General features: G+C 45.3%; 4 protein-coding genes and 1 pseudogene across 4 annotated transcripts; 3 read left to right on the forward strand and 2 right to left on the reverse strand.

Annotated features, from left to right (window-relative positions):
- Window positions 1-512: 512 nt before the first annotated feature.
- LOC4816292 (uncharacterized) lies at window positions 513-3,127 on the forward strand. The gene is made up of 3 exons (XM_001355840.4): window positions 513-2,434; window positions 2,491-2,587; window positions 2,652-3,127. The coding sequence occupies exons 1-3, from the start codon at window positions 632-634 to the stop codon at window positions 3,071-3,073; spliced, it is 2,322 nt and encodes a 773-aa protein (XP_001355876.3). The 5' UTR covers window positions 513-631; the 3' UTR covers window positions 3,074-3,127.
- A 7,386-nt stretch (window positions 3,128-10,513) lies between these two features.
- Window positions 10,514-13,204, forward strand: LOC6902439 (uncharacterized). The gene is made up of 2 exons (XM_002132948.3): window positions 10,514-10,718; window positions 11,444-13,204. The coding sequence occupies exon 2, from the start codon at window positions 11,447-11,449 to the stop codon at window positions 12,023-12,025; it is 579 nt and encodes a 192-aa protein (XP_002132984.2). The 5' UTR covers window positions 10,514-10,718; window positions 11,444-11,446; the 3' UTR covers window positions 12,026-13,204.
- On the reverse strand, window positions 13,147-14,139 carry LOC6902437 (proteasome subunit alpha type-4-like). The gene has a single exon (XM_002132947.3). It carries the CDS (start codon window positions 13,979-13,981, stop codon window positions 13,241-13,243), a length of 741 nt encoding a protein of 246 aa, XP_002132983.2. The 5' UTR covers window positions 13,982-14,139; the 3' UTR covers window positions 13,147-13,240.
- A 567-nt stretch (window positions 14,140-14,706) lies between these two features.
- On the reverse strand, window positions 14,707-16,911 carry LOC6902436 (transcription initiation factor TFIID subunit 5-like; annotated as a pseudogene).
- Window positions 16,912-17,110: 199 nt separating this feature from the next.
- LOC6902435 (inactive selenide, water dikinase-like protein) lies at window positions 17,111-18,436 on the forward strand. Its single transcript, XM_002132945.3, has one exon. The coding sequence runs from the start codon at window positions 17,148-17,150 to the stop codon at window positions 18,381-18,383; it is 1,236 nt and encodes a 411-aa protein (XP_002132981.2). The 5' UTR covers window positions 17,111-17,147; the 3' UTR covers window positions 18,384-18,436.
- The last annotated feature ends 3,572 nt before the right edge of the window (window positions 18,437-22,008 follow it).

Raw genomic sequence — 22,008 nt, forward strand, 5'->3', positions numbered from 1 at the left:
AGCATTGCAGTCGAAAGCCCAAAAGCTTCGAACCCCCCGCGGTCTGAGCTGGATTCAGTAGTGCTGCCACCCATCCCGGTCGCCTCCCCATCTATAGCTATTTTTTATAGCTGCATCAACAGCAGCAGCAGCAGACATGATAAATTCTCTTTAGTATGCGGCATACATGAGTGATGATATTAACCAACAACAGGCAGCTGCCTCTGGGATGGGGGGGGGGACACAGATACAGACACAGACACCGACAAGTTAGTCGGCAAAAAAAAAAGGTGAAGATGGTCGGGTCGGGTCTCTCTGGCTCCTTTTTTGGGGTAGGTAAATGTGCAGAGCCGCAAGAAGTTTGTGAGTGGTTGGCATCCAGTTCATGGATGGATTGAAGTGTAAAGCGAAGGCCTGAGTAGGTCCTGGGGGGAAAGTGAAAGCCAGAGAGACCTTCCCTTAGCCTTTCCCTTTAGATTTAGCTCCTCACAGATATGCCCTATGATGATCTGGTGTCTTTTCCTTTAATGTCACACTTTTTTCAGTTGCGTTCACAGCATTCGCTCCTACACACGTTGCCCCCACACTTTCTTCCACACTATACACTTTCTTACCGTTCATTTTCGGGTTTTGTTCTTAAATATATTCCATCATGAGTGTGACCAGTCAAGACAAAGGGCAGGCCTCGGAAATAGCTGCTTCTCGTAATGATTTTGAAGAGCTGCTAGTCGAGAATCCCGAAGGCTCGGATACGTTATCCGCCGTAGCCGCGGAGAGCGCCTTCGAGGATTCTACAGTGGAGATGGAGACCAAATCCGAGCCAGAGAAACCCACCAGCTCGCAGAAGGAACTTCAAGAGAAGCCCAAACCGAGCGCAACACCAAAAACAAAGACTGGAAAAGAGTTGCCGGGTAAAAAGAACACCAAAAAATCACCCAGAAGTGCGATTACGCCACCAAAGACGCCAAGGTCGCCCTCGAAGAAGCCCCAAAAGTCTGCCCCGAAACCTAAAGCTAAGAAGCCTGAGACGCCCAAGAAGAAAGAACCCAAACGGTGGACATCCCCAAAAAGCCGCCACGACTCTATGAAGGAAAAAGCTGCATCGGAACGTTCTATCCTTCAGCCAATGCGCTCTGCGTCCATTACATCCAAACTTTCAGTATCGTCACGGTCTTCCCGAAAGTTCAGCAAGAGAGTAAACGAATCCGGAGCAACGTTGAGACCCGCACAGAGTTTTAAAATACTCCAATTGAAGCCTAAACCCAGTCCACCGGTTGCCGTAGCACAAGTAAAGTCGGAAGAGTTTATACAGGATGAGGTAGTGGAATCATCGGACAATTTGGACAATTTGGACAATTTGGACAATTTGGACAATTTAGACCATTTGGACATATCCCAAACGAATGTTGTCGAAACGGAGGTAGTGGTGGGAATGGACATGGACCAGAGGCTTGCCTTTCTGCAGGGCCTAAAGGAACTGCCTGACATACAGGACCTATCAGAGACCACCACCATTGAAGAATCGATTCCGGACGAAGAGGAAGGCGCGGAAGAGCCGCAAGGACCACAAACTGCTGCACGCGTGGACACTGGACGCTTTGTGGAGGCCTTCGCAAGCAGTGACAACTCCCACTCGGACCCCTCTCTGGGACAGTCTCAACCCAGGCCCGAATATGAGAGCCAAGACAGAACGGACACGACATCCACTGATAGTTCGGAAATATCGCTAGATGGTCTATGCGAAAGCGATGACGACTATCCAGAACCTCTGTGGACGGAAGATACGGGGATTGATATTTATAAAAGCATGGCGAGCATTGTACAAATGGACGAGATAGTCGACACTGTGGTTGAAATCGGAGACGATTTCTACGAAGTCCAGCATCAGGCCAATGCCGAGGCTTGTAACCAGTTGCTTAATCAGCTGATCGACAAGGCCGTGGACTATGCCGAAAGCGACTACGTTCGCATGACGCGCATCCTGGACAAGGATAAAATGATGAAGCAGCTCTATAAGCTAATCGTGGTCTACAAGACTCAGAGCTATCGCAACGCGGGGCTCGATAGTCTTGTCTCTGAATTTTACCTAAGAAAGAAATGCATGAGCTTCATCACCAGAAAGAGTGCGTCAGACGACTTCAGCAAGACTCGATACCAGCACGCCCTCCTCGAGCTTGACAACCTTCTGAAGGTGGAGCTCCACACAGAGAAGATGAGGAAGGCGATTTTAAGTAGATTGCACGACGAGGTCGAGGTCGCTAGAATCGAGGCCGACGAGAAGGTGCGCAACTTTGAGGAAAATGTCAGGAAGAACTTATGCTTCAGGGATGGGTTCGATCATCTCAAGAAACTGGTTGGGGATGTCCTGCTGCGCATCTCAACGTTTCGCGACGATGTGGACGAGGTCAGAGAAGGTCTATTGCTTGCCCAGCACACGCACGCATCACTAAAGATTGTAAGTGGTCGGGGTCACCCTTTTCTTCATAACTTTATCTCTTCTGAATATTTTAGCAATTGGAAAAAATGGAAACCCTGGACGATGGCCTCAAAATTCACGAGTATCTGTCCAACCAGGCCACCAACCAAAGCTTGAACATCAAAATACAAGGTGAATCGTATGATTTTCTTCGCTCTGCAGCCTCCCCTAACTTCTAATAGAACCTCCCCCACAGAACGTAGTGCGGAACTCAAGCGATTGTACAGACGCATCACCTACGACATCCATGGCCTGGCCCATTGGAAGAACAAAGAGCTGATGAACCAAAATATACTTTCACGCATGAAACTTAAACTCGAACGAGGGATACAAATGAGAGAGGACCTCCGGTTGAACATCTACAAGTGCAAGATCAGGCACAATAACCTGATAAAGGAAAAGCAGAACATCCGCGCCGCCGGCCGGCTCATGCACTATCCCGTCCTCATGAGGGACTATGACGTGACCGTCGAGCAGGTGGAGGCGAAGCGGGATGTGATCAAGAAACTGCGCTTAGAACATGACCGCTTGGAGCGCAGGGTCCAACAGGTATCGATGGACATAACCGAGCAGCAAGCGAAGCTACGAAATATCCGTTCTCTGACCTTATTGAAGTGATTCAAGAGGTAATGGCATACCATGGAATATACTATAAATACGATCGTTCCCGTTTCCATTTCGGGGATTCTGGGGGCAGTTTTTATTTCTTAGTAGAGTCCTTGCCAGTGGCTCCAGTGGTCCGCATAGCAGGACAAGTGCTCGGTGCTCTCCCGTACAGTGGCCGTCGAAAAAGTTTCCCTATGATGTTCTTACGAAAGTCCAGGTTGAAAAGATCTTATCTACTGAAATGAAATTGTTTTTGAAACCATTTCAATGGCAGTTAAACGAGCACAAGCTATCCTGAAACTATTCCAACCACAGAGTAGTAGCCGTGATTTATCTTTGGCCCATATTTCCCAACTACTAGAATGGTGCGCATACTAGGCGCCGCCACTGTTTGTGTAATACGTATGTATAGAAAAGTCATGTTTTGCATCTTTTGGCAGCTGCCATATATCTTAGTTCTGGGCCCAAAACAGGACTACGAGAACATTGGATACATAGTCAGCACACACACACGAACACACACGAACACAGATGCAGAGACAGGTACAACCTCCGGGAGTGTATTAGTCTGTGGTGAATCGGACGGAGGAGTCTGAGGAAGGGAATGGGGTTGGGGTTGGGGATGCGGATGAGCCCAGCAAAATGCAGATGAGGCTGTGAGGAGGAGGCCGAAGTCTGTCCAAGCTCGGTCCGTGTCTGGGTCTGGTTGGGCCCGCTCCTTGGTATGCACATTTCATGTTGCACTTAAAAACAAAAAACGAACAGGTCGGTGGTATGTTGGGCCCAGGTTTGGGGCAGCAGGGAAGCACACAAGCATGTGGCGAAAACTAATAGCAAAAAAGAGTACGATGGCTAGCAGGAAGCCGAAGCCTTACACACCCTACCCTAGGCAGATCGTTCTAGTAGCCAGTGGGGAAAAATTAAATAGAAGAAAAGCACCAGCCCACATTGAAATGAAATAATCGGTTGTTGCTCAGCTCTTTTAAATCTCATCAATTAACAGGATATTCTGCATTTCCACTGTAACGTTGCCCAGGTACATGGAGCTTCCTGCCGCATGCTGCAAGCAACTGCTCAGCTGGACGCTGACAGGCGGGTCGACGGCCCGAAAGACGCCCATCAGAACGGTGCCATCCTGCAGGGTCACCTTCACAGAGCGGCCCAAACAACGCTGAATATATTGCTGCTGCCACATCGGATAGATTAGGCTCAGTTCCGATTCCATTAGTCCAATTTCCATTTCGTTCATCAGTTTTCGATTCGGTTTAGACTTTCTGATTTAGTTTTTGAATGACTGAAATGAAATAGAATTGATTGAAATATAAGTGTAAGGCTACCCATTCAAAGGGTATAATCAGAGTGGAAAGAAGCTGGCAAAAACCGAACCGAGTTGGGTTAATGGCAAAGGTGCTGATGCCGTGCAGAATTTGCTGCACACTTTGACCCCGAGCTAAGCATCCCGAGCCCCGAGCCCCCACATTGGTTAGTTTTTTGTGCCCGACCTTTAGAGCGGACACCGGTGCATCTCCATGGGTGTGTGTGTGTGTGCCAGGGTACTTGTGTGTGTTTGGCACGCATGTTCCAGGCGCTTATCGCCATCGTCGCCTCGTCGACTGCTGGTTGGAAAATGAGGGCGGGGTTCCAGGGAGTGAGAGGGATTGTGTGTTGGAGGGTTAAAGGTATGAAGGTGGGGGATTCTTGGCAAGCAAGATGAAATTCCGTTAGCTAAATTCGATTTTGCACTTGAGCCGCTTGCAGCCCGGCTAATGCAGAGAGCGACCTTCCTCTCTCTCTCTCAGTGGCAGTCGGTGCCAAAGCCATCCCTCTTACCATCTTTCCTTCTTTGGCCTCGCTGGCCAAGTGGAAGTGGAAAAAAAAGACTGTTAAAAACTAAAGCTAATGCGCTTAGTCAAATGGTAGAAAAAGAAACGGGGGGTGATACAGGAAAAAGCGAAACTTGTAGGAAGGTAATGAAAATGTGCGTGTGAGCAAATCGCAACTGCATAAATCTCAATGCCAAAAGGCAATACAAATCTATAAAAAAACGCTTTCGTTGCCATTTCGATCTAGAAATGTTCATATATTGCTGATTTTTCCATTGTTCCATTGAGAAAACTCTCCAATCAGCCCTCGTCGAGCAGTTACTTTTTCTTGACGTCGGCATACTTTTCGACACTGAAAGCAATTTCAGGTACTCAGCCCCAGCACAGACACACAGTCGTAGTAAATGCAGTCGCATTTGCATGTGGAACATGTGCAATGCACGTCGGTATTTGCATCTTCAATCCGCAATTGGGTTGGACGGGATGTGATGCTAAATATCTATGGCATGGCATCTATAAGCCAATTTCCGCTGCTTTCCAGCTACAAAACGGATGCGTTGCCGTTGCTGTTGCTGTTCCTGTCTCGTGTCTCGTGTCGCACTCAATTAACGCAGTTTGTCATTTTTGTTGCATTTCCTTTGGCATCCCTGTAGCACGCTTCCTCGCTGGGATATGCTGATGATGACTATGCTATAAGTATTTCCGTTGTATTGCAAATGTCATGCTATGAAGATGGAGGAGATAAGTACAGTGCTTCCTAGAACTATATAGTCAAGAGCTAGCTAAGAGTGTACGCCATGATTTTGTTGGGGAAACCTGGCTGACAGAGACAGAGTGTCTTTCAGTCTCAGTAACTGCGATGCGCCGCAGATCACCAACAGATCTTCCCGTGAGAGTTATCTTTCGAGTAGTGCGTGGACAGCGACCTCTCCAAATACAGTTCAATAACCAAAAGCACTGCTAAATTTTCAAATAATACCCCCACACCGATGCATATACTTTTGTCAGGCAGTGTGTGCAGCAAATTTGATTAAGCTGCGCCACGATTTATGCTTGGAAATTATTTATAAATAAATCTAACTAACTATTTGCCTGCATCGCGGCGTCATCCAAGCAGGACGTCAGCCCTTTCCTGTTTTGCCAGCCACATGCAGGTCTCCTCCCCCCCGCCTACCCACATGCTGCATGCCACTTAAAGCGTGCCGCACTGGAGCACACACACACATGCACACACAGTGGAACATTTTGAGTAATAAACTCATTTCATATGCTGACTGCTTTTTCATTTCAAAACTTTTTTTCGCCCTTGCTCCCTCTCGAGCTCTCTCCCTCTTTTGGCTTCCCAGTTGTTTGCTTCTTGTTAGCAGAGGGGTGGGAGGGGCAGGGGCAGGGGTATGGGGAAGAGACCGCCAGCAGGGTCAAATGATATACGAGTTTGAGTTGTGTTCATACCTGGTACTCGCATGGCAGAAGGGTATATTGTGCCCAAGATTAGGCATAGATGAAGATACCTCAGATCAGTGAATCGAGACATATTGTATGTCAAAAACAGCTTTTATATGATCTTAATGATCCCATGATTGCTCATGTTGTCTTCCAAAATGCACTTCTCCCTCAAAAATATCCACAAATCTAAAGCGCCGGTGTCTTCTAGTCGCAATATTTGTTCATTTTTGCTCCTTGTACTTTTTTTCACCAGCTGGAACCCTTTTTTGTTGTGGTTCCTTGGCTCTCCTGCTTGGGCTGGAGAGTTTCTGGAGTTTCTGTTGCCATTGTTATTGTTATTGCTGTTATTCGGTTGCGAGTTGTCTGGGAAATATTAAATATGCATACGCTAAATGCAGTCCAAGTCGACTGCGGCATCCGTGACTGGAACTGTTACCGTTCCCCGTTCCCGTTCCCCATTCCCGTTCCTGTTGCTATTGTTGTGGCCTTTGTTGGTGCTGTGACTGTGTTAAATGTAGGTGAAACTGGCTGTCAAAATGCCTGACACAGCTGTAATGAAATTTGCACAGACCGCGTCGCGACGTCAGCATTCAACGCCAACCCACTGCATCTCATCCCAGCCCTCCGCTAAACACAGTTGAGTGACATTTTAATAAAGTGCTCACTTGTTCAATTAAATGCCCCAGGCTTATAGCGAAAAAAAATAAGAAAAGAAGAACCCTCCAACAGCAAAAGTAGACAAACAGTCAGTCAGTCAGTGTGTCAGCAGCGAACCACGGAGCGTATTCGTAATATCAGACCATCTGACTATCTGGCTGTATTCCGCTGATGCCTTTTGTCTGCCATTCGATTGTGTTTAGCTAACAAGAGATGGATGACGGGATAGCGCCATGGATGGTGGGGTTATGTCAGTGCACTGCCGTATATCCCTATATCCGTGTCTACGTGTGTGTGTGTTCAGTGCATTGACAGGACTTGGGGTCATGACTCGTTGGAGAGCTGTGCAATTATAAACTGTTCAGGTGGCAGGGGAAACCATCATGGTAATAGATTAGTAGATAAATTAATTAAATGAAAAATCTACTCCTTACATTCCGTTCCTCTGCTAGGCTATATCCTCCACACACAAAGCCCTGGCTTCGAAATTTATTATTTAATTTATTAGCTTTTTATTGGATTTCAATGCGGTTGGTCCTGCCAGAGTTTATTTCATAAAATAAGAAGAAGCCTTGCGACAGAAGGCAACTCAATTAGAGATAATATGATTGTGGGCGTTCTTTCTGTTTAGAAGATTAAATTAGCCAACGAAAGTATGGCTTTCTTCTTAGAACTCTTAAAGTGGAAAGTGGACAAAGTTGGCGGAGGAAGAACTTGGCAAATCAAACTGAGCAGCTGCATAAACTGCAACTGAAATGCAAAAACTTCTGCGACTTTTGTCCACTCAACAACTGTCGACATCTTGAGGCAATTTCAAGGACGCCAGAGGACTCTCTAGGAGTCGCACAAAGAGCGGCAGTAAAGAAAAGACAACGGAAGCCGGCATCAACTATGAAAATTGGCACATCAAGTGCTTTAAGCGGCAATCGTTTATCTCCGGGCCTGGTTAGAGGAGATCTCTCCCGGCTATACAGATGTGCCGGCATTAGCTCTGCGACACGACACGACACGACAGCCCAGCCCAGCCAAGGCGAATCGCATTACAAGCCAAATAAATTTCACGGCACGGTAGCAAGCCAACGAAACAAATGGAATGAAACACGTTCCAGCTCGTATACGTAGAGGTGGATTGAATAGGGGGGCGCAAAGGGAGGCAGCCAGAGAAGCAGATGCTCCACAAAGTCGTTTAAGGGAATGCATCAATCCTTGAGAACTACGAGTATGCACACAAATCGAACGATAGAAGTGACATATACGCCCAAAAAGATATACTTTGACTTCCGAGTACAGTAGGTAACAAAATATATTTCGAACTACAGATTGCCTCTTGTCAAATGAGGAATTAAAAGTAAAAGAATTTTATATATTAATCATTTTTAGATGTTTTTGCGCGCATTTTGAAAATAGCATAGTTTTGGAATTTTTGTATGGGCTTATATTCATCTGAGACTAAAATGGGATTTAATTATCATATGGAATGAGAGAAATTATTTATTACGCTAAACTAAAGCTTTTAATACATTAGTGTAAAGGTTAAATAATTCCAAAATTCAAATTAAATTAAATTATGCGATGAAAGTTTGTTTCGTCTGGAGATCCGTACTACAGATGAAGCAAAATACATAGCCTTTATATAGTCCTGGTCTTGAAACTGGAGTAATTGATATCCAACCCAACTATTAGACAGAAAGAGTCTTAATTTTTCTAGAATTTTCCCAGCTCGTAATACTATCAGATTTTCTTGTTATAAAATTCAGTTTTCGCTTTGGCGGAAATAAAATTAATTGCACAGCCTATGGCCGTATGCCATTTTATGGGACAATGAAAAACTAAGCCATAAGATTGAATACAAAATGGGGCAAGACGGAGACGGGTGGATACCGATAGAGCGAGAGAGCGCGACAGGAAGTGAACTTTGTCTGTTGCCTGCTCTGAGGCGCATATTCTAATCACCCGAGTCACGCAAATGTCAATGCTGCTGTCAAAGTGTCAATGAAATGTTCAATGGAAATAAAATGCGCAAATAATAGGCGGAAGAGGCGCACAAAAGCCAACCCGACAGCAAGGGAGAGCCACAGAGAACGAGCAAAAGATAGAGAGAGAGAGAGATGGTGAGGGAGGGGGAGGGGGTGAAGGTGCTGGATGAGTAAGAGAAAGTTGTGGAAGGCGGAAAAAAAAACTTTTGCCACTTTCTGTTTGCCCTGCTGAACGGTTATTGAAAATATGGCTTATATGGAAATGCTGTGGAAAATACGTTTTTCCATAGCTTCTCCTTCGACTTTCTTCTATTTCTCGTCTCCTGTCCCCGTCCTCCTCCACTGGCTCGATGGCCGTCTCCGTCTCCTCTCTGGTATTTGTTTTATTAATCAGACGCCAAGGCGAGTGTGTCTGTGCGTGCGGAAGTGGTCTAGCGTGCCGCACTTTATTCCTCTTTCTCTCACTCTCCATTTCGTCCACCGCCAACCCCTCTCAATTAAATTTTACAAGACTTAGGGCCTTCGGCCTTATGCCTCAACTAGTTAGAGGCAACAAAAATTAATAGAGCAAAAAAAGCCCACTCATTTTTACTGTCACAACGAGCTCGGCTGCGGGTGGGGGCTGGGGGATTATGGTAGTGTATTGTTGGGATTGGATTGGATTGGTCCTAGCCAGGACCCAGCCGCGTCAGCCATCCTCAGCTGAATATGAGCGCTGAGCTCCGTTCCGGCTATTTGAATTATTGATAATAATAATAATCGTCTGGAAGATCGCTCTATTGGCCTCCATGTGCAGCACATGTTCATCCAGTGGGTCTTGGGCGCCCACCTTTAGTGCCTTCGGCCACAGAAGCCTCTCTCCGGTTTACGGCAACGCTCCCGATGCCAGGATCACGCTTCAATCAAATATCGCCATCCAGGATATGATATGCGCCTCTGTGACATCATCATCCAAGCATCGGACCTTAAGCACTCACACTAACAATAGGTGGACGACACCAATAACGATATACTATTAACGCCGTTCCCGGCCTCTTCGATTCTCGTCCCTCCTTCCTTTATTTCTTATCCTCCCCCCCATACACACAACAAAACTGTCCCTTAAATAATTGGCAGCACTGAAAACATGCGATGTTTAAAAATTGCCAGTATTTCGTATTCGAAATATACATATTCGTTTAGTTTTAGCCCAATGAAGCAAAGAAGTAAACCAGATTATACCAAATGCAGTGGCGCTCCAGGATGTCATCCTGTCTTGTCTTACTTTGTCTTGAACATTTCATATGTTTCAGCTTTTCAAATTTGCGCCACCGCCCACTAGTAGGCGTTTGGCACGGAAATATATGATGCATTTTTCATACATTTAAGCTTGTGTCGAGTGACAGACCTAGAATTTAGATGCGGCGGCGAGCTTTTGTCAGACATCGTTTGAAGCTTCGACAAAAAGTTTCAACGGAGCTTTTTGTCCCATCCAGTGGGACCGCGGAGTGAAAAAATCCAAAATAATATACCGAAAATTATAAAATATATCGATTTGATTTCAGCTCGTCAATCGTCTTTTCGACGCATCTCTATGCACAGCTTCTTGCCATTTTCTTTCCGTGAAAATTGCGAAGTTCAAATATTTTGCGAGGGAGGCTCACTTAAAGTGAAAAACAAAATATTAAAATTTAATTTCCTGTTCAGATTCCTGGTGACAAAACACTTAACAGAACACTCAAAAATCAAGTTTCCGATTTACAGCATCAGAGCTCGGTAAGTCTTTGAAAACCCTTTGAAACACTTTTGCAGGAGTTCGAATGGAATTTTTGTATAATATTCTTTAAAAGGGACAAATGAGCATTAGGTGAGAGGGGCATATTTTGGTTGGCTCCAGCACACGCATCCGCTACATAAAACCTGAACACTGTCGTCTCTAACCTAAAATCGGTCTCTGCTGTGCGTGAGAACATACATACAAATGTAATGGTGATATTCGACTAGACTTGGCTTGAACAAACTGGAAGGTGGGGTGCGATCGCACTCCAGGTCTTCCACATCGACGGCCAATTGCTGGCGCTGCAGCTTTATGCGCGTGCGCATGGAACAGATGCTCGGGGGCAGGTGGTCCCCACTCTGGCCTCGAAATTGCTGCAACTATGAGAGCGATATATGGCCACACTGCGTATGAGTTAAAGCGGCAACTGGTCTGATAGGCAGCCTCTGCTCACATTTGGTAAGAGCCAGAATCATGGTTGGCTCAAAACAGCCACACAGACTGGCTCTTCGGAGGGCGAACGGCTTCCGATCAATCCCTCTCTCTCTTTTTCGGACGTGTGGGTGGTTGCGTGTGGCGGGGCCAGCCACTCCCTCACACATGAAGCCCATTAGCTCCTCTTATGGAGCACCTATCCGCCATATTCATGACTCGATGTTTGGGATTATCTTGTGGGTCCAACGTCCAACGCTCCTGCCATTGATTTTTTCCATTTTACTTTCAGATAATGAATCAAGAAAATAAGCCACCGATGACTTGGGTGCCCGCCGGACAGGGTGGTTCATTTGTCGGCTCTACTTGGGGGATCCCCCCATATGCAAGAGCTGTCTTTGTGCCTGCCGGGCAGGGTGAGCCATACGCAGGCGCATGGGTCCCCAACGGACTGATTGAACAAACTGTAGGCGCCTGCGTGCCCGCCATACTGATTGCACCATCTGCAGGCGTCTGGGTGTCTACCGGACAGAGTGGTCCATACGCAGGCGTCTGGGTGCCCGTCGGACTAATCGGACCATATGCAGGCGCCTTGGTGCCCGCCGGAATGAATGGACCATATGCAAGCGCCTTGGGACCCACCGGGCAGGGTGCGCCATACGCAGGCCCATGGGTCCCCAACGGACGGATTGAACCATCTTCAGGCTCATGGGGATCCACCGGGCAGGCTGGACGACCAGCTCCACAAAATCGTCATCAAAAGCGTCAGTTACTACGCTCCACCTATGTTCCTTATTCCCATCAGCTGGAGAAGGAATTCGAGGAGGACGTCGCAGCTTATAGCAATATATCCTCAGTCGACAAGAGCTTGTAACCGCGGGTGAATTGCCGTGCACGCGAAATTCCGCTGCACAACCCACAACCAGAGCAATAACTTAACTATTAATCGAAATACCATAGAGAAAACTTAACTGGTCTTTTTATTTACGACATTATTTACTAAGGCTAGTATTTATTATTACTGGATTACCATTCCAGTCCTGTCGCAGCTTCACATTCGAATCTATGGCTATTGGACACGCCGCATTGGACACGGTTGCGTCTGCGCAATCCTTTTGATAACCTCATCGCTCATTCGTAATGTGAGCAGGCAACTCAGCTGTTTTTGTGTATATCGAAGTCGATTGCTCGACTCGTGGCAAATTATATTGAAATCGCCATATAAATTCCTATATCAGAATGTGTAACCCCCACAATAAGAAGTCGAACAAAAAAAAATGCAAGGAACCCGGGCAAAAGAATGTGAGTAGATAAAACCGATGGGGACACGCAAAAAATGTCTCGCTGCTAATAAATTACCACGCAGAAGCCGACACAGAAGCGGACACAGGAAAAAGAGCACGTGTCGGGTTTTCTAGACCGTGGGATATCAGAGGTGCAGAAAGATGACGGCGTGCGTAAGCAGAAGATCTACGAAGATTTCGTCGATTTTTATGAGGGCGCTGGACTCTGGACTGGATATTCTGCACCACCGTACCAGATAATGTGCTCGCGGACTATGAGCAGACGTTCAAGACGATCGGGAGCAATATGAAGTATACGTGATGCTCTATCCCACTCTGGCCATTGCTTACCTGCAAATGCTTACCTGTGGGGCGGAAAGTTGCAGAGGGCTATATCCTTCGTGGGCAGGAACAAGCACGAGCTGGACGACTCGTACAAGAGGCGCATCGAGAAGCTCAAGCTGATCCGCAAGCCACTGGACGTGCCACAAAGAGCCCTGGAACTGCTAAGTGGTGCGGACAAAGTGAAGTTCTGCATGCTCAAGAGCACCTTCAACCAATTCAAGGTACTCGAATGGCAGCATTCGCCGAATGGGCACCTGAAGCGGTATTTGGACCACTTCGAAATCCTAACTTACGATGATGACAAGATACCCCAGGAGCAGACCCTCCGAGATCGTCCTTTGCCCCCCTTTGTACATATATGTGCATAATAATTGCTAGATTTAGGGTCTTCTCTTTCTTTCAAATACCACCTCTTAGAATCTGTAGTACATGTAGGTTTATGTGTTTAGGGACTGTATCCCCTAGTTGGCATCCCCTCCTTTTGTATACTTTTCGGTCAGCTTCTCCACATCGCTCATCTCAAGAAGAGTGTAGATGCAGCAGCCATCACTTGCGCGGTGCAAGGTGGACATCTCCAACTTGTTCGGAATCAGATTAGCGGTGCCCAGAGTGCAGTCCAGTACCTTCATGGCAAGGTCTTTGGCTTCTTCCAGACTAATGGATACTTCGGGGTCTATCTCCTGCTCCAGCAGGGAGCTGGCGACGTCAAAGTCATGGCCAGCGGCAGTAGCCTTCCAGCCACTGTAGTTGCCGCTGGGATCGGAATTGTACAGCTGGTAGCCATAGACTTCGTCCCAGCCCATGTACAGAATGGAAACGCCGAAGGGCCGCCTGCCGCCCCACTGAGTGTAGGACTGCTTGACGTCGCATATATCGGCCACGAGTCCCTCACATGGAATCGTTTCTCCATAGTTAAATCTGAAGCGTTGGGCTGAAATTCGCATCTCATCAATCAGTTTCGTGGCATCGGCTGAGACTCCGGCCCAGGTGCAAGCCACGTTGCTAGCCAAGCGAAACATCTTTCCCGATGGCCCGCCGACGAGTCGACTGTTGCAGCGTTCCGCGGCTAGCAAAACGCCATCAGCGGCAACTAAGCCCAGGCACAGGTTGGAAGCGCAGACGGCCTCCATGGCATATTCCACTTGGTAGAGGCGGCCCTCTGGCGAAAACTGAACGGCTCGGGGATCATACAGACGTGCCATCGTACGCGTATACGAGTTTATATTGTAAAATGGCAGAAAAGATTCTCCAATAAGAATAACAAACCGGTTATAGAGTTCTGTCCGTTTCAATAACAAATTTTGACAAAAATTGATTGGGGAAAATCCGATGAAACAATCCCTTACAGTAGGTGATTTTCAAACATATCCAACGTAGGGTATTCTATGCCTAGGTTAATACTTCAGTATTTTCCCTCACTTTTATTTCCTATTCCTTCCGATTTGGTCAGGCAGTGCACTCTTCCACGCGTTTACTCATTCTCTCTCTCTCTCTCTCTCTCTCTCTCTCTCTCTCTCTCTCTTTCTCTCACACACACACACTCCACCTCGTTCAGTGTGCGTGGTCTGGAGGAGGGGAGCGATATAAGACCTAAAGAATACATGAAGACTTAAAGATTTAAAATTTGTATTTCATATTTATATTCCCTACCAATTCCGCTACACTTCCAATGGGGACTCAGAGAAGGCACAAGAAATAAAACTGCTACAAGTTGCTGAAGCTAAAAAAGGCGTGGAAAGGTAAAAGAAAGACAATGTGTCTGGACTCATGATAATTGTTGAGAATTAAATATAGCACATTCCTTGGGCATCTCCATAACATTGTAATCAATTATACACATGTTCATCAAAATGTGTGTCCTCAATGGAAAATAATAAATAAAAGCCATTGAAAATTTTCCTAAAAGCAAAAAATTTAATGCAAGATATTATTCAGTTTTTATTTAAGTTGAATAATTATGGATGTACATTCATAGAGTCGACAGTGCTTTCCATCGATGGCTCGATCCAGCGTCTTGTTCCAAGCGGCGACTCTGACACTGTAATAGAATAAACCAAAAGAATATTATTAATTTAAGAACGTAATTTAACTGATTTCGTGTATTCGTACCCCTTAAATCATTTCGCTGCATTTAAAGTATTTTGATTTGTGCGTTAAACTCTTTTATTTTTTAAGAATTTATCTGGCAATGGCAATCAGGCGATTGCGATCGGCGAACCCACTTTTAAGGAAAATTCCATTTCGCGTGGTCTGAACCGTGCTGATTAGCAACTGATCAATGATGGCTTTATTGGGTGATATCTCCATCTCGGGGCACTTGACGAGAAGCTGAAAGTCAAAAGTACTCAGGTGGCAGTCCTTGTCCCAAACAACCATCAGATTGTTGCAGTGGGAGAAACCTATCGATTCAATCATTGCGTTGTGCCGGGTCATGCAGTGTACCATTCGCTCGTTGGTTGTGTCCCAAACAATGATCAGGTCATCTCGGCCACCAGAGACCAGGAAGCGCCCGCACACGGAGTACGCCAGGGCCTTGATGGGGGCCCTGTGGCCGCGGAAGAGGCGCATTTGAGCGCGGGTGTCGTAGTTCCAGATTCTGACGGTGGCGTCTGCCGATCCCGTGGCCAGGTACTCTCCATTCGGATGGAAGAGTCAAATCTCCAATCGTCCCAGGTGACCCAAGAATTCAAAAAGGGGCTCTGTGGAGGCCACTCCCCACACGCGCGCCACATTGTCGTTTGAGGCGGTGGCAAAGTGGCAGCCCCTCGGGGCGAACGCCAAACAGATGGCCCCGTGGTGCACATAGACAGTCTTGCAAAGCGCAGTGCGTGGGCACCACAGTCGCATGGTGCGGTCAGCCGAGGAGGTGAGCAGGTAGCTGTCTCCAGGAGAAAAGCCACAGGCCAGGACCGGCTTCTGGTGGGCGGAAATCAACGTCTCCCTTCGCAGGCTGTTCACGTCTTGCCAGTCCTTGCTCACGGCCACGACGTGGACCCTGCCGGGGCGAGGGCACGGCCTTGTTCATGATAAGGCTGGGCAGCTTTTTCCGGTCGAACGGACAGTCCGGAATAACGTCCCTGTAAGCCCAGGCAAATGGCGCGGGCAAAGGACGATCTCGGAGGGTCTGCTCCTGGGGTATCTTGTCATCATCGTAAGTTAGGATTTCGAAGTGGTCCAAATACCGCTTCAGGTGCCCATTCGGCGAATGCTGCCATTCGAGTACCTTGAATTGGTTGAAGGTGCTCTTGAGCATGCAGAACTTCACTTTGTCCGCACCACTTAGCAGTTCCAGGGCTCTTTGTGGCACTTCCAGTGGCTTGCGGATGAGCTTGAGCTTCTCGATGCGCCTCTTGTACGAGTCGTCCAGCTCGTGCTTGTTCCTGCCCACGAAGGATATAGCCCTCTGCAACTTTCCGCTCCACAGGTAAGCAATGGCCAGAGTGGGATAGAGCATCACGTATACTTCATACTTACGAAAGTCAACCATTTCCTCGGTGATCTTCCCGATCGTCTTGAACGTCTGCTCATAGTCCACGAGCACCTTATCTGGTACGGTGGTGCAGAATATCCTTTGCTGGATCGGTCCGAGTCCAGCGCCCTCATAAAAATCGACGAAATCTTCGTAGATCTTCTGCTTACGCACGCCGTCATCTTTCTGCACCTCTGATATCCCACGGTCTAGAAAACCCGACACGTGCTCTTTTTCCTGTGTCAGCTTCTGTGTCGGCTTCTGCGTGGTAATTTATTAGCAGCGAGACAATTTTTGCGTGTCCCCATCGGTTTTATCTACTCACATTCTTGTGCCCGGGTTCCTTGCATTTTTTTTTTGTTCGACTTCTTATTGTGGGGGTTACCCATTCTGATATAGGAATTTATAGGGCGATTTCAATATAATTTTTCACGAGTCGTTCTAGAAATGGGGAAACAGGGTTTCCATAGTTGCAATCGATATACACAAAAACAGCTGAGTTGCCAGCTTACATTACGAATGAGCGATGAGGTTATCAAAATGATTGCGCAGACGCAACCGTGTACAATGCGACGTGTCCAATAGCCATAGATTCGAATGTGAAGACAGAGCACTGCAATTAGAAAATTGCAAACGCCAGCGTAATTTAAATTCCGTCGAAAGCCGGAGTATGTATACTTAATTCAATTGAATAATTTCCAATTAGAGATGTAAAATTACTCGCGAAACCATCGATACGATACGTTGTGAAAACGTATCGAACATCGATAAGATTAGCAAAATCATAGCTTCATTGGACGTGTGCTTCATTGCTTTGGCGTTTCCATTTCCGTCAAAAATTTGCACAACAGGAATTTTTCCGAGTTTTCCGTACAAGTTTCAATTGAAAAATAAGTAAAATGAGTGACAATTCATCTGCATCCGATTCGGAGCTGGAAGGCATTTTTCACGACGTACCGATTTGCCCCTTTGACCCCAACGTCCACGAACTGGATGCCGATTTTCGTTTAACACGTTTTGGCGACCTGAACGAGCGTAGCAAAAAGACGCCCAAGGAACTGCTCACCAAACTGATGATGAACATCGCACCTCGCGAGGAGCTGGAAGCTGGAGGTGAGGAAGTGGAGCCGGTGCCGGCCTCGCAACAGCAGCAGCAGCAGCAGCAGCAGCCGCTGGTGTCCGGATTCGACATCAGTAACCATGGCTCTGACGTTACACTAAAAAATCCTTTGCTGAACGACTTACATTTGGTGAAGACCACCGACTTTGTCTACCCGCTCATTGACGATCCCTACTTAATGGGCAAGATAGCGTGCGCCAATGTGCTCGGCGATCTGTACGCCAAGGGCGTTGTGGCCTGCGACAATATGCTGATGCTGCTGGCCGTGAGCACTCTCATGTCGGAGAAGGAGCGCGATACCATAGTCCCCATGATGATGCGAGGCTTTAAGGACTGCGCAGTAAAGGCCGGCGCCCATGTTACTGGCGGCCAGAGCGTGGTCAATCGCTGGTGCATCATTGGCGGCGTGGCCACGTCCGTCTGCGAGAATATCGAGATCATTGGGCCGGGCAACGCTGTTCCGGGCGATGTCCTGCTGCTGACCAAGCCCCTGGGCACACACGTGGCTCTGAACGTTCACAAGTGGATGGTTAGTGAGGACAGGAAGTGGAAGCACCTGAAGAACTCCTACGCCAAGGAGGATATCGCCAAGGCCCATGACATAGCTGTGAGATCCATGTGTCGCCTCAATCGCACCGCCGCTCAACTGATGCACAAGTATGGCGCCCATGGGGCCACCGTCATAGCTGAATACGGTCTCGTGGGTGATGCCGAGGCCCTGGCTGCTCGCCAACAGATGGAGGTTTCCTTTTCCATCTACAACATGCCAGTGATCGAAAAGATGGCATCAGTAGCTTCAAGCTGCCGCGATGTCTTCCAACTAATGCGTGGACGGGCCCCCGAGCATTCCGGCGGTCTTCTGATCTGCTTGCCCCGTGAGGAGGCCACCGCATTCTGCAAGGAAGTCATTGAACTGGAGGGTCCCAGTGCTCGTGCCTATATCATTGGCATTGTGGAGAAGGGGGACCGGACTGTCAATTTAATCAAGCCACGCGTCATCGATGCTAAAATATAATTCTTTTTGGCCATAACTTTCAGTAAATGCAAAAACCAAAGTTTTAGCTGGAATTATTGTGTGCTGAACAGGGGCTTGCTTGCCAAGTTGGAATATTTATAGTACCAAAGATTTTATGCATTGTTGCAAGAAAAAGGCAATGTAAAAAATGGGCAAATCCAGTATTATACGCGGTACTCAAAGAGTATAAGATTTATGGTGAAAATGGATGTGTGTAACGTCCAGAAAGAAGCGTTTTCGGACCCAATAATAGCATCAATAGCCAAGTCTCTCTGTCCGTCCGTTCCGATGAGCGCCTAGATCTCAATTTTTGTATACAGACTCTAATATCCTCCTGCACACAGTTACAAGTTTACAAAGGATGCAAATCTGTGCCGTCTACAATTTTGAAGATACCAGAAACTCAAACACGCAGAATTATATAGAGACTAATACTTCCCTTCTCTTGTCTATCACAAATACAATAAAATCAGAAATCTGATAAAATAGATCATTAGGTGGAAAGGGGTTAAACGGAGGGCAAGAACAAACATCAGCGGTCATGATTCTATCTCTCTTTCTAGACAGAGAACGAAGAATAACGCTGCAGTCATCCGCTGCACTACCAACTCTAGCGCTTACGTATTATCACGTTTAAAATATATTGAATGCTATCTGTGAACACACCTGGCCGCAAACTAATTCTTATGAAAATTACCCAATTACCTCTTTGTGTGTACCGAAAATTGCCATATGGTAAAACTTCATTTGGCGTAATTAGATGAAAATAATAATATCTCTGGAATTCGCACTTCTTTCAATATCGTATGAAACTTTTAGAAGCGGCCTTATAGTAAATTCCATCAACGGTTTTGGAGAATAAAGAATTATTTATGACTTATGACAATTTTATTAAGACCCTTTTTTTAAACATTAAATTTTGTTTTTACTGATACAGTCTCATCCCCGTTTTCCGCGCTTTCCAGCTCCAGTTCCAAATCGGATTATTGGAGGGATCATCCGCCGAGCTGTGTCGATTTGGACAGCGACGTCAGATATGAGATATGATATGATTAAGACGAAATTGCAGGCTTTAACTGAAGCGCGTATTCCTTCTCATAGCTGGCACTGATCGCTTCTTTCAGAACACCGATTAAAGTGAGGTTTTTCACCGACGACTCAATAACGGCTTCTAGGTCATGGACAGGATTAACATTCCGCATGGAGAACATCACCTCCAGTTTTATGGTCGAAAGAGGAACGTAGTCCAACAAATTTTGTTCCGAAAAGTAATAAATGGCCTGGAGAACGTGGCGGTTGACAACTTTTGGCACTTGAAAGTTATCCATTATGTATTAAATTCCAAATCTGACGAGTATAGAAGTGTAAAATTTAATCGTAAATTTATTTAAAATGTCCCAGCATGTACATACTTACTGACATATATGTGTATGGCATATAGATCACTGTTTAGCAATTCCTACAATTCTTATAGATTACAATAATAGAACTAACACCAGTGGTTATATGTTTCTCCACTCCGCTAGAGGGGGTGCACTGCAAAAGGAAGAGAGAGGAGAGCAGAGAATACCTCTGGTGATTTTCTGTGCCTTCAGGCATTTGGTTGTTGCCGGATGGAAACTGCAACCACGATCGCGTGCATCGCGCCAGCAGCATCCAAATTATTTATTTACCTGTACTTTTTACGACGTACGATGTATGTGCTTCGCAGGTGCACCCATTACTGCGATCGTCTTTCCTTCAGCACAATGCTTTACCTCATCGACTCTGACAGGGTAAGTTTTCTTTGTTTCCCCAATCCCATTTTCATATTTTCCATTGACTATTTTTGCTTGGTTCATTTTCTTTTATTTTTTTATTCCCTCCAGCTCTATTGGCCGAGACCCTCTCTGGCCACAAACTGCTATGCCGCGATCTCCACCTCTTATTCCGCCAGGTAAAGTTATTAAGTTTTTATTTATTATTTACATCATTACAATTTTTCCGTCATTTTAGCAGGTGGCCCCTTTCGGGTGCCAAAAGTACCACTTGCGTGACGGGTGACCGCCCGCATTCTTTTATAAGGGACTTCACCTCTGGGCCACTCATGGCCTTTATCTCCGTCTCTCCAGTCCGCTCGCCGTCGGTACCTCTTCAGTAGGTGATTCCGCCGTAGCTCCTAGTCTTCTCGGGAGTTCAAAGGTATGGCTCTTAGCTGGACTGGGGCAGGCATCATGCCGCTGCACGGTCGCTGAGACGACAATGTGATGTCTCGTCCGTTGCAGCAGGGACCAGTAATTGACGGCGGAAATATTGGTTCAGCCGAATCAAACACTAGGATTCAGCTTCAATGCGCGTAAGTGAATCATTACATAAGTGTGGATAACTTTTAAAATATATCTTTCTTCACAGAGTACCTATGTACCCTACGCTTTGCCACACGCCGAGTCGTATCCGATGTCCCCACGTCTGACGGAGCCCTTGCAAGAGCCCGATCCTATTTACCGCTATTATCTTCCGACCTGGCCATCGACAACTATCTGAAGGACTTTGGCTATGGCAAAGAAGGGAGTGGATACGCCGACTACTAGACTCTGGATAAATCTCGTTGTTATTAGGTTTAAGGATATATAAGATAGTACAGATACATTTTGGTAGTAGATATAAATGTAATCAACTTGTTTATTTATATTTATACTTGGCTAAGTTATGATGGATAAAACTATTGAAAACTACCATCCTTGCTGTATCCTCTATGGGGGAAACTATCCCGATTGCAAACAGGCGCGGCACTCCCAGATCGGGCCATGACTGATATTATTATTATAATTTTTATTCTTGATTTTTATTGAATAATTGTTATTCTTGATTTTTATTAAATAACTATTATTATAATTGTTATTCTTGATTTTTATCGAATAACTATTATTATAATTGTTATTCTTGATTTTTATTGAATAACTATTATTATAATTGTTATTCTTGATTTTTATTGAATAACTATTATTATAATTGTTATTCTTGATTTTTATCGAATAACTATTATTATAATTGTTATTCTTGATTTTTATTGAATAACTATTATTATAATTGTTATTCTTGATTTTTATAGAATAATTGTTATTATAATTGTTATTCTTGATTTTTATTGAATAATTGTTATTATAATTGTTATCCTTGATTTTTATTGAATAACTATTATTATAATTGTTATTCTTGATTTTTATAGAATAATTGTTATTATAATTGTTATTCTTGATTTTTATTGAATAACTATTATTATAATTGTTATTCTTGATTTTTATAGAATAATTGTTATTATAATTGTTATTCTTGATTTTTATTGAATAATTGTTATTATAATTGTTATTCTTGATTTTTATTGAATAACTATTATTATAATTGTTATTCTTGATTTTTATCGAATAACTATTATTATAATTGTTATTCTTGATTTTTATCGAATAACTATTATTATAATTGTTATTCTTGATTTTTATTGAATAACTATTATTATAATTGTTATTCTTGATTTTTATAGAATAATTGTTATTATAATTGTTATTCTTGATTTTTATTGAATAATTGTTATTATAATTGTTATTCTTGATTTTTATAGAATAATTGTTATTATAATTGTTATTCT

Source organism: Drosophila pseudoobscura, chromosome 4, assembly GCF_009870125.1.
Source record: "Drosophila pseudoobscura strain MV-25-SWS-2005 chromosome 4, UCI_Dpse_MV25, whole genome shotgun sequence".
NCBI classification, from domain to species: Eukaryota; Metazoa; Arthropoda; class Insecta; order Diptera; family Drosophilidae; genus Drosophila; species Drosophila pseudoobscura.